Source organism: Castanea sativa, chromosome 3 (genome assembly GCF_040712315.1).
Source record: "Castanea sativa cultivar Marrone di Chiusa Pesio chromosome 3, ASM4071231v1".
NCBI classification, from domain to species: Eukaryota; Viridiplantae; Streptophyta; class Magnoliopsida; order Fagales; family Fagaceae; genus Castanea; species Castanea sativa.
The window spans coordinates 53,385,653-53,398,668 of NC_134015.1; the positions used below are offsets into that span (position 1 = coordinate 53,385,653).

At 34.3% G+C, this 13,016-nt stretch overlaps 1 protein-coding gene across 1 annotated transcript; it reads right to left on the reverse strand.

The window, feature by feature from the left end:
- Positions 1-748: 748 nt before the first annotated feature.
- Positions 749-9,405, reverse strand: LOC142629938 (putative hexosyltransferase MUCI70). Its single transcript, XM_075803985.1, has 9 exons — positions 9,276-9,405; positions 8,805-9,035; positions 8,612-8,719; positions 6,514-6,866; positions 3,554-3,765; positions 3,052-3,308; positions 2,767-2,945; positions 2,273-2,387; positions 749-1,181 (listed from the first exon to the last, which is right to left on the reverse strand). Exons 2-8 carry the CDS (start codon positions 8,995-8,997, stop codon positions 2,310-2,312), a joined length of 1,380 nt encoding a protein of 459 aa, XP_075660100.1. The 5' UTR covers positions 8,998-9,035; positions 9,276-9,405; the 3' UTR covers positions 749-1,181; positions 2,273-2,309.
- Between the last annotated feature and the right edge of the window lie 3,611 nt (positions 9,406-13,016).

Below are 13,016 nucleotides of genomic sequence, written 5' to 3' on the forward strand. Positions count from 1 at the left end.
AATCTATTTAGCTTGCTCCAATCTTCACATACAACTTTGACAACATCAATTTGCATATTCATTTCTTCAGCAGGACATGGATTACACATACAAATGTAATGTTGGACATGAAATATTGGAGAAAACTAAACAGAATGTACCATATAATGCCAATCTATTTAGTTCTCTCCAATTTTCACATACAACTTTGACATTACCAATTTGCATATTCATTCCTTCAGCAGGACTTGGATTACGCATATGAACCTAATTTTGGACATGAGATACTGGAGGGAACCAAATAGGAAACAGTGAACAACGCCAATCCATTTAGTTGCCTTCAATTCTCACATACAACACTGACACAAACAATTGTTTACTCACTCTAAAAGAGATCAAGGAAACTAGTAGAGCAAATATATTAGATGCCTAGAGAGAATTGGCTTATTTGCTTTATTGACCGAACAACCTAGTGCTTAAGCTGGTATTTATAGATAGTCTCGGTGGTTGAGCAATAATGCATATCACACGAGTAAAGAAATGCATGCAAATTGCATGACTTTCATGGTAACAAACAGTGACAAATCTCACTATACATACCAAAGACTGGAAGTTCAAATCTTCATAAAAAGCATGACTTGCAAACATACAAGTAGTTAGGCTCTCTCTCTCCCACACACACACAATCAAGAAACATCAAAACAATAATTATGTGATAAATAGATAAATAAAAACAAAAGAGAAGGCTTATAGCCATGTACTCATTCAGTTATGGAGTAATTTTTTAAAATATATTCACAAAAAGTAATACAGAGTAGAATGTGAAAGGCTCCCTAACTTTTTTTAGCCTTCCTTTATCCTTTTAGGCCCCATGATTATGATAGTTCAGATCAAATTAAAACCTAATACAGTCGGCCCTGCCCTCTTAAAGAATCTAATGGGAATCAAACACAATTGAATTTATCTTCCCAAACTACAACTCATGACTAGTTATATTACTAATTTGTAAGGCCAAAATTGAATCCCATCACATTCTTATACAATAGGATAGTCTTGAAAGTTGAAACATTCATTGGTAGCAAGGAAAGAAGCTAGAGAATATGGCTTGGCTATGGTCCACCTTGCACCAAAGTTGATTCTGGGAAGTGGGAAAAGGAAAAAGCCACTCACGGTACAGCCCTATATACATTCAGTATACATCCCTGCATAGACAACATAAGTACTGTCATGAACTTCTATAAAATCTGTAAACAGAAACTATTTGGGTCTATATAAAAATAAATAAATAAAGAAGTCATGCAATAGTATCCATCAGCCATAATATCTCAAACGGATACATGCATTACTGTTGCTTCTAAAGATTGCAGATAATATAATGGTTCATACCCCTACCAGTTTAGTTCACTATCTGATCTTTTCTTTCATATTCTATTTCTTTTCTTAGTTCTAATAGCCAGTAGTCAGTTTTTGCTGTTTAAATAAATAGAATGTGAAGACAATATTCAGTCTCTCATCACCAGCAAACCACTGGAATATATGATTTTTTTAGTTTGTTATTCCTTCCCTTCCCCGTTGCATTTGATTTTAGAGGAATCGATATGCAAAGATTTGATTTCCATGTGATCCAAAAGCATCAATAAAGGCGTAAATTCCTGTTAGATACAATTACTAGTAAATTGGGTATAAGAGGTCGGGTCTTGGTGCAATGGCAATTGCCTTCTACCAAAAGCGAAAATTTGCAGATTCAAGTTTGGGAATTAGCTCCCCCCCCCCACCCCCCAAAAAAAATAAAATTAGGGTTGATGCTACCTATCAATTACCTCTTCAGCTCTTCTACTCCACAAAAGTGAGAGTAATTTGCATTTTTATTTTATCAAAATGATATTTGCATTCTTGATTAAGCGTGAAACATGCCTATATATCAATCACTATATCATACATTTTTAAACATATATAGTATGTTCAAATCACACTCTTATTGTTTTTCGATTTTGTCTATAAACAAAAAAATAATAATACTAAAGGTTACAAATTTTTGTCAAAAAATTTAAACTAATAACAAGTGCATAAGTGCAGAAACTCTACTAGTTGAGTTTAAATAGTGGTGCTAAGTTGGAATCCATTCTTGAAATGACGCTTGAGACTCCACCAAAGTCCAAACATAATAATCCTATTAAAATAATCTTATTGTTCAATCATAAAGGTTTGTTATGACAACACATAAGAACAGAATAAAACATGTCTCGAAGCAATCAGAATTACAAAAAGAAAATGGAAATCAACTCAATCTTACCAGGCATAACATCAAAGAATTTCAAATTTTCAATTGATCAAGGAGGTGGAGGAGATGGAGGAGATGGTGCAGCCCTATGTCGAAATAACTTTGCTAGTGATCTGCGCTCACAATCCTGCATACATTTTTAAAAAATAAAAACAAAACGCGTTACGAGCCAACTACAATATTAGCATGCTTATAGAAGTCATTTTCATTTACAGTTGCTTCCAAGTTCCAAGTGCATCCGGGAAAACATCACATTAAAGATGTATCATTATGTGTTTGCTCAGATCTTACAATCCCAGCAAAATCAACATATTTCATACACATTAAGCATTTGCTCAGATAATACAATCCCAGCAAAATCAACATATTTCAAATGTATGATTAGAGTAGCTCTAGGAACCATTTTAGCCACAGCTCCTGAAATAAGTAAATTACTTAATCTATGACATAGAAATTATAATAATACAGAGACAACTACAATGAATCACTAAAAGAAAATGTGTTACCTTAAACATATTTAAGTAAAATGGTCTTTCTAAATTCATTCTCCTCAGCTTCAAGTAAGTATATGCAAAGCTTAGTTGATCACGTGAAGTAAATCGGTCAACTTCATTGAACCAAAGACAAGAAAATAAATTTGACATTGGTGTATGTGCCCGTACTATAAAGGAACCTTCAGGAACATCTGCAAGGTAAAGGACACCATATTAGCACACAGGTTGATGGTGACTACATCGCAAATCAAGGTAAAAGACAATCTCCCAATGAATAGAAACATCAATGACACGCACAACTTGGAAGAGGAGTATTTGGGTCTGAAGGGTCAAACTTGGTGAGGCCATCAGATTGGTAAAATGTAAACTGTTCATCAATGGCTGTGTGATTGTACTTATTTAGACGCTTATTTTGGAGTACCTCCTCCCAGACACAGTGGCGATCATAATGGTTTGAAATGGCATATTCTGATTTTGTTTGCCACAAAAAGTGATCAATAATCAGCATTGGATCAATCTGAAGTCGCATCTTGCTGTCAAGCCAAATTGAGTACCTTCAAACAAACACCGAATATAAGAAAAACCTGGATTTACGAAGAGAAGGACCAAAAGTAGATGGCTATAACATGGTTCAAATCAACAATGCTAAAGACAACAAAAAATTCACAACTTATTGAAGTGGCAAATTGTGATTAATACAGCATCACTTTCACATGGAAATCACAACCTGCCATCTCAACAGTTGTGAAAAGCAATTGTGAAATTTGTTGTGTCCATAGACTTATTAGGTTTAAATTACCTAGAAGAAGGGAAGAGGCGATGTGACAAAAACTTAGGCACCTTTCCAGTTTTTCGCATGTCCTCATATGGTAAGTTCCTCACAATAACAATTCTCCATAGACCAACAAATCCTTTATCATCAGGAGTATTTCCTTCTGATGATAGTTTTTTGAACGTTTGCTCATCCACAAACATAACAAAACAAACATTTTTTTGAGAATATTCACTGATCTGCAGCAAAAGAGAATATTTGAACATCACTGAAAGGATATAAGATAGGCATATTAACCTAAATCTACTACAAAGTAGCCAAATAGAATCCACATTTATGATTATGACATACTCAAACATTAATTTGCCCATCATCCTCAGCACAATAAGATTATAGCATATAAGTAAGCATATATCAACCGTTAGAGCTCATAAATCTTTGAAAATAAAATAGAAGATGAAAATGTAAATAAATAAAGATTTCATCCAGCACACAACCGGAAACATCTGAGAAGGTATTAGAGCCAAAATGAAATCAATTATCCAAGAATCATATATATATATAAAGTTCAAATTAAGATCAAAGGTTTCTAGAAATGGAAATTTCAAGTTAAATGAACTTTCCATCTCCATTCTTCAAGGGATATCTTTCTTGTAGCATGTCTATCCTACTTTTTAACTCTCTGGAATGGCATTAAGTAAAGCTTCATAAAGACATGTTGAACTGTCTACCTATTAGTTATTACCTCCAATTGAAAAGAAAGGATATATAAACTAAACAAGCCCACAGAAGCATAAAAATGCAGGAAAGCCTATTGTAATCCATACCAATAAAACAGAACCCAAAAAGAAGCAAGAAGTAATAGGTGTAGTTGAAACATGATGAAAAAGCGGCTGTTAGCATTTCAAGAAGACAAATTTCAACATAATTAAAGTTCAATACTTTATAAATTTTACAATAGAGTTTCATAATATTAGGAAAGTAGAATTTGCTCATTTCTTTAATGGAAAATGAGATTTTTTTGGTGGGTTTGAGGATTATTTTTGGGGAGGGGAACTCATCTCAAAAAATTTTGGTAAAAGAAAAATGTAATATCTTAATTTGTATGAACAAAAACTTTCTTTTTCCATCTTTGATGCAGTTTCAAAGTTAAAGACAGTGCTACTAATTAAAAGTTTGCTGGAGAAATAGAGAAAAGTGTGTATGATTCCCACACAACATTTGGTGCAGATGCCAGATTAATGTTAAATTGATTCCACTGGTCAAGATTATTGAATTAATTTGAATTATGGGATTTGGATTTATTTGAATTTTATTTATTTTGAGAGTTTTACGGGATTTGATTTCTATCTTATTATGATTTGATTTCCCTTCCTTATCTAATGTAATTTGGGACTCTATTTACAGTCCCCTAAGGAAACATTATTAGATAGGTAAGAATAATTTTTTGGATAAGAGACTACTTCATGCCTTTTACTTCATGAATAAAAGGCATGAAGTAGTCTAAAGAATTACAATCGGAAAAATATCTACATATGAATTGACTCTATGAAAATCTGAACAAAAGTACTATCTGTAAGACCCACAGCAAAGGGCCCATTCATAAAAAGAACTAATGAAAGATGTTAGTAATTGAGTTGATGTAAACTCCACATCTTCAAAAGTACGTCAATTTCTTTCCCCCCAGATAGTCCATAGCACACATAAGCAAATAAGGTTCCAAACCACTGACAAATGATTAGACCTCCCAATCCACCGTCCACATAATAAATCAAAAACCTTCTCCAGTAATAACCACTAAATCCCAAACATGCAAAAAACAGAACACCATAAGTCAAAAGCCACACTACAATGTATCAAAAGGTGGTCCACAGTCTCCCCATTGCATCGACACATACTACACCACCTCACCATTCTATAGCCCCCCCTTAATAAGGTAATCACAACTAAGAATTTTTCCCAAAGTCATTGTCCACACAAAAAAGGAAACTCTACGAGAAGCCTTAACCCTCCATATGGCTTTCCAAGGGAAAGACACAGAAGATGACCCCCATAAAGTTCGTAAAAAGATCTCACAGTAAAATTCCCATTACACCTTAGTTTCCATCTCATCCTATCGTCCCCCTTCCTAGTGGGAATATAAGATTCTAGCAAATGAAGGAAGGAAGCCAACCCATCAATCTCCCACTCATTAAAATTTCTCATGAATCCCACATTCAACTCCTCATCCCCCTCTCCTCCTGTCTCTCAAATAAAGATTCCACAGAATATAAGATTTTAATGAATAAATGGAATTGAGATATTTTCTCTCTAGCTTGGTGATGATTCCAAGCCTCCTTAGGGTTGTTCTGTTTTTTGCTTCTTCTTTTTTTTCTTATCCTTGCAACTTCATACTGCATCAATGTTGATAATCTTTCAAGTTCAAACAATAACATCATGTAGATTATGGTTTCAATTAAGCTCAGTTCCAACCAAGTAGAGGTATGCTCATGTGGACCACAAAAAGACAATTACATCCTCAAGTTTAACTCCTCTCTCTTTACATTAAGATTTTTCTTTTTGATAAGTAATAAGATTCATTGATATCAAAAAGGGGACAACCTAGTTCACAGGGAGTATACAGGGGTACACATTAAGATATATTTTTTCCAATTATAATTGAAAACGAGAATGGTTCAAAGGAGTGAAAACTGAATGGAATATGATTATTGATAAAAATGAATGTTGAGCCTCAAATCTCATTTCTTATGAGTCGTCGTTTTTCATTAAAATATGTATAATTTTGGTGGACATAGTTTGTTTGATATTACAGATTCATAAAGAAGAAAATAAAACAATGCTTAGTTGAATGAAGTAGCTAAATGGAGTAAGATAATTTAAGCAGCAACCAGCTACTAGAAAAACAAAAGTTACTAAGTGTTAGACTAAAAATTGTTTTAACTTCATGTTATCATGATAGAAACAAAATAAAAGAATAGCTCATTTACCAGTTTGCGTGTGGGCCTCCTCAAAAAATCGGAGCTACCAAAAATGCAAGAAGATACTACAACCTTACAGGTATACATGTATGCCTTGTCCATCTCATCTAAATCAAATCCAGTGCTTGGGTACCCAGGTGGTCCTTTGACAAAACCACAATGAAGTGTCTGATTTCTTGCATAGAAGGATTTCTCTCTTTCTGCAAGAGTTTGATGACCTCCAAATCTGGGTTCAAAAGAATGGTTCTGATATATTTCCTCTCTGTCAACATACTCTAGTAAAAACTGTGTGAAGTTCATAAGAACCTTGGGTTCAACAAGATCATCAACTGATTCAGCAAATGCAACTTCGCAAGGAAAAACTGAATGATGAATAAATGGAAGAAAAGTCACAAGGATTAAGTCAAATAGAGGGAATGATGAGGCATTAGCATTTAAACTCAATATATATGCAGAATATAACTGAATTAATTCTGCTTGACATTGTTTGCATCATTATAAGAATATGGGCATATATTAATATGACTGCAAAGAGGAAATGTGTCAATGCTGATAAAGTATTTTTTTTTTTTTTAAATTAAAAATTCAAGTGATAAGATTTACTTTGTGTCATGTTGTACCATTAGATCTATTATCTAATTAATGCAGCAAACTTTGGCCAATTTGTAGGAAGCTTGGAAGCAGCTGGACAGTCTGAAACGTATGGGTAAAAGTGTAATACCAAGCTCCATCCCTTCTGGTGCTACATCTTAATTCTCGCATTCCAACACCATTTTGGCATTTCCCAATACCACCACCCCCCCCCCCCCCAAAAAAAAAAAAACTCAAAAGAAGGAAAACAATTGCATGCACACACACACAGGCACACAATTGAAGGGGTGGGGGGAGGAACACACACCATTTGAACTGTCAGAAGGAAACCTCTAGGTAATGAAGGCAACTATTCGCTAACAATCATCGCTTTTGGTTCTCATCTTAAACCTATAATCCCTTACTTGGCAAAGATTAATAAATTTTATTGGTTTTCAGCAGAACAATTATAGTAATATGAGCAGAGCAGTAGAAGGATTATCTCCTCATTCAGGTGCTCTGTGGCCATATGGGTCATTTGAAGGTCTTATTTAGATGATGATATAGACACAACCTAACCTCTACAAAAGCATGTGTTATGGTTTGTGTGTCTTCCCTTTTCTTTTCCCTTACTTTTTCCCCCCCTTGTTATGGCCAAGCCCTCCTCTTCTTTTAATTTTTACATGGAGATACAGATTTCTTGACTAAAAATTATTCTCTTTTTCAGATAGAAAACAAGTAACATAATTATAATACAACAGTAACAAATTAGTGTCTACTGTCTTTGGTAACCTCTTGTGTGATTAATAAACTTTTCATTTATAGGTGAGCAGTGATTGGCAGTAAAGATCCTATGGTTCATGATCCTTTTTAAGATTCTCCCCGCATGCACTCTTTGTAGATTGAAATTATCCACTTTTTTCAAATGTAATAAAAAACAAAAACTATCTCATGACTTTGTTCCGCAAAAAATCTTTCTAAGAAACTTAAAAGCATTTAGAACCTTTTTTTTTTCCCAAATGAGTTTGCCTTAAAAGTAATTTAACATTTGAAATTTGATAGGCCCCTCTACAATTCAATATCTTCTCCCACATGGCACTTGAGAGACAGAATCCTTATAAAGATCACATATATCTTATATCACATGTATATGTGAATTCCGATTATTAGCTTTGTTGCTGTGTGGATGTGGGGGATACGAAAATGACAGTTAGGGCAAAGTGGCTGTTTGTTTGCAATGGCAAGATTATTTTTTCCCTTTTTCTTTTTCTTAAAAACCTATTATGAATGATGCCATTAATGGAAAAACAATGATCAAATAAAATGATGTTGCACAGCTTGAAGTAACACTATCGCCATACATAATAAACACGTGTTGAAAATAATCGCACAATTTTCATTTTGTTCAAGTATTTCCCATTAACAGGGTTCATCCCAAAGCTTCATTTTCAATTCAACAATTGAACACACAAAAATTTAAACTCATAGAACCTAATAACACCAACACAAAAAACAATGCAAAGCCAACAATTCTTACACTTTCTACGACGATTGCTTTTTGGTGGTGGTCTTTCAGAATTAGACCCCAAAACTCCATCTTCTTCTACTCCTCGCGATATCAAAACCCTTTTATCTTCCACATTACCTAAACAACAAGTAACACACAACACATTAATACACAAACAAAATGCACATTGCAAAAACAAAGCTTCTAAGTCCTAAAAACTCACCAAAAACTAACATCCTTACACCAGAAACTACCAAATAAACTATGAACAGCAATGCAAGCGCGAAGACCCAACGCGACAACCTTTGCTTAATAATTCGACCACCAAACCTTCTTCCTCGCCGAGGACCACCGCCACCGCCGCCGCCGCCGCGTCTCTCAGGTAACAATTCACTAGTGTATCTATACAGGCCCATTCTTCATAGGCACACTCTCATTTGTGTGAAACTTTGTTCTAACATTGGATTTAGACAACAATAATAAACAAAGTTAGAGACTTTTTACAATAGTAGTTTTTTGTTTTTTTTTTTTGTTTTTTTTTTTGTGGGTTCGAATGTAACAAAATTCGAAAGTACTGATTGACAAATTTTGAATCTTGACAACGTTAATTTAGAACAAGAATTTAAGGAAATTTTTTTGAGGGTTGTATAAATTTAGATTAAAAAAATAAATTTTGGGGATTTAGGGGATTTACCTGATCGGAGATCAGACGGCCCAAGATGAAGGGAGGCGAGTGTCTATTGTTAGTAATGTAGCGTTGAGTTTGTTTCTTTTGTCGGCAAACTATTTACGTATCCTTTCCTGTGTTGCCTTTGGTGTGTATCGATAGATGGATAATGGATTCAAGTATTTATACCATTCTGCTTATAGGTAACAATTTTTTTTTTTTTTTTTTTTTTTTTTTGAAGTTCTACTCTATAGATGAATCATTTTTAAGTTTGTTTTAGCTACATTTGTTTCAGACAAAGAGGGGAAAAATGGGCCAATAGTCATAATTGCTCAAGAATATAGTTAGTAGGTATTGTTTCGAAAGTTAATATAATACTAACATCTTGAATCTAAGAGAGTCGATTTTGGGCCAAAATCAAGTTTCAAAGACTCGATTTCCATGGTCTATCACGTCTGACGTGACATTTTATCCACATGGTGTTCACCTGAAAATCGAGTTTTAAAGACTCGATTTATAAACTAAAAAAATTTCAAGTCTCTCCCAAAAAAAAATAAATAAATCCCAGAAACTTGGGTCACGCGCCTAGGTCTCGCGGCCTGAGTCGCACCGGCTGGGTCGGCAGCGATGGGCCTGTGGTGGCTGAGCTTGTGCAGGAAGCAGATGGAGAGGTAGTGAGGAGAGAGACATGGAGAACAGATGCACAAAGGAAATGAAACTAAGAAAAAAAGAAGGAGAAGGAAAATAAGAAAAAACAAAGTGAAAGATATAAATCGAGTGTCAGATTCTCGATTTCCAGGTGAAGTCCACGTGAAAAAAATGTCACATCAGACTTGATCCAACCATGAAAATCGAGTATTTGAGACTCGATTTATAGACCCAAAATCAAGTCTCTTAGACTCAAGATGTTAGTAAAAAAATATAGTTTATAAACAGTACCTACTAATTATAATGTTTAAAAATTAATGTTAAATTCCCGTTTTGGCACAAAAAGAAAAAAAAAATTTGTTTCAGTTTTTCTACTTTGGCCTTTTTTTAATAAAAAGTGGCTTGTAAATTATGGAAAGCAACACGAAAGCACACATATATTACGTTTACAAGATTGAAAAACATATATTTGTTGCAGTGGTCACTTCATAGGTATACGTGTTTGTGAGATATAGAAGGCAATGGTCAGGGTTTAAGTCTCTGGAATAAAACTTCACACTCATATACTCTTAAATTATGATAAAGTAGAATTTCAATATTGTATCAAAATAAGATTGAAAAGCATGATTTCAAAACTTTACCAAAACGTCGATTTGAAACTATCAAAATAAGTAGAATGTATGCATTACTTTCCTGTTCTTACTACTGGCCTAAAATGGAATTGAATATTGAGTTGTATGTGAAGACTTGTCTAGTTTGCCAGCAAGACAAGGGCTTAACTCAAAAGAAAGTAAGTTTGCTGCAACCTCTTCCTATACCAGAAAGTCCATGGGTTTTGGTTTTAATGGATTTTATTACTGGTTTGCCAAAAGTTAAGGGGATGGATTCAGTATTTATAGTGGTGATCGATTCTCAAAATATGTTGTTTTTATAGTTGCACCAAGTACATGTATAGCAAAGGTAGCAGCTGATTTGTTCTACAAAAATGCGATGAAATACTTTGGGTTACCTCAAGATATTGTAAGCGATAGAGACTCTCGATTTACTGATCGATTTTAGACTGTTAGTTTGGTCTGATGGGTTTAGAGTTGAAATTTTCTACTACTAATCACCCACAAACAGATAGGCAAACAAAAAGAATCAATGCTTCTTGCCCTCACGACCATGAAGGTAATCCTCCTCGTAGGAAAAAGACTCACTAGGAGGAGTTTTTGACCTGGGTCTGTAACTACTACCCTGGGTGTCCTCAGAAGAAGGGTTAGAAAAGGAGGGAATTCGCCTTCGCCTTTCACGGTGCAACTTCTTCTTCAGGGGGTCAATCTCCAACTACATGGCCTTAGCATTTTCCTCGTGAAGAATTCTACTTCCACCTCATGAATGACTCCTACTAGTGTGCGCTATATGCACACTGCCTTCTCGTTCTCTTTCCTATTCAAGATGCAGGAACTGATCTTCACGCTGGGACCCCATAGACTCTGCATGGTGTGGACCTGAGCTTACCATAATGTTAACCTTCCTAGAACACAAAATTCCCCATAGACAACGCCAATTGTAAGGTCACAATTTACACCTGACCCCAAAAGTAAAAATGAGATAGGCACAAAAAGCTCAATACAATGAAATTTATAGAGAGTAGGCTTGAAATCTAAGTTCTAGTGATGTTGGATAACAAGAGTGATGAGCTAAATTGCAACATCATACACACAGGACTGTTTATGTAACAGAAATTGTCCTCGGACACAACCCAATGATGATTGATATTCTCTTTCACTCTTTCAAAGATAGATTACAATTATGGATGCAAATGTGTACAATATTTTATCTCTTTCGTCTCCATTCTCCCTTTTTAAATGTCTTCCTTTGCCTTTTATATCATCCTCCTTCTTCTCCCCCATCCTCCACGTATAAATTAGATTCCTAATTTAGATACTTGTCTCATCAACCTATCCCTGAAGTCTTTTGAGGTAGCTGTAAGGCTGAACCCTAATACTCAGGCATCACTTCCCCATTAATGCGATCAGAGAGTTAGTTACAGAGCATTCAATGCGGTGATAATAACTTTATCCCAGATATTTTGTAACCCTTATTCTTATCTTCTACATCTACCATGCTTATCCTTACTTATAGGATTTCCTAGAATATTGCCTTTGGACGTCGGGCAACCTTTCTCTATCTCGGCTTTAATTAGCCGAGGACACACTCTTCCTCAGATCATCTTCTTGGACAACCTTACTTTGACCTTGCATTTTCATCCATCAGCAATATCCCTTGGGCTAACATTCCCACATCCTCGGACCATTTAGTGTCCTCAGATTGGGCCTTTAACCCAACACACATTCCTGATTGGGCCTCAGATTGATCCCAGGAACACCCTGGGATCAACGTGGCACCTCCATTATAAATATGTATATGAGTTGGGTTTAAGTTACACCTAGTGTAACTCTAAACAATGTTACACCACCTAACAACTTGTTATTTAATTCATATTTTTAAAATCTCACTATTGAATTACATGTTTTATATGTTCTTAACATTCATGTCATTTTTCATGTCAATTGGATATTATTATTATTCAATTCATAAACTCATCTTTTATGCATTATTTTAAACTACAAAAACTTAAATTTTAAAAATTGATTGATGAAATGACTATTAATCTTTAATTACCTTGAAATTTTGCAAGTATGAAAAATATACGAAGATAATATAATCTGATGGTGAATTTGTCAAAATTCGCATTCAATTAAAAAATATTTAATGATGCAATATTGCTTAGAGTTTATACCAGGTGTAACTTTAACTCAACTCTCTCTATATATATATTAGAAATTTAAAAGAATATATAGATTGAGCTATACTTCCATTGTGTTGTTTGTTATTGATTTCAGTTTTCAATAAAAATTTGAAAGCAAATATTTATTTAATTATATACTAAAGTTCAGTATGAAAAACTATTGATTTGGAATTTAATTTTTTTTCTTTCGAAAATGGAATTTAGTGATGTTATTATAATTTCTATTGGTAATTTAATTTTTGCTATGGTTTTTTGTTTAACTTGCTTCAAACTCTTTTCCCATCATGTGGATTCTGGTTAGTTCAACTAGTAAAAATTTGTTATGG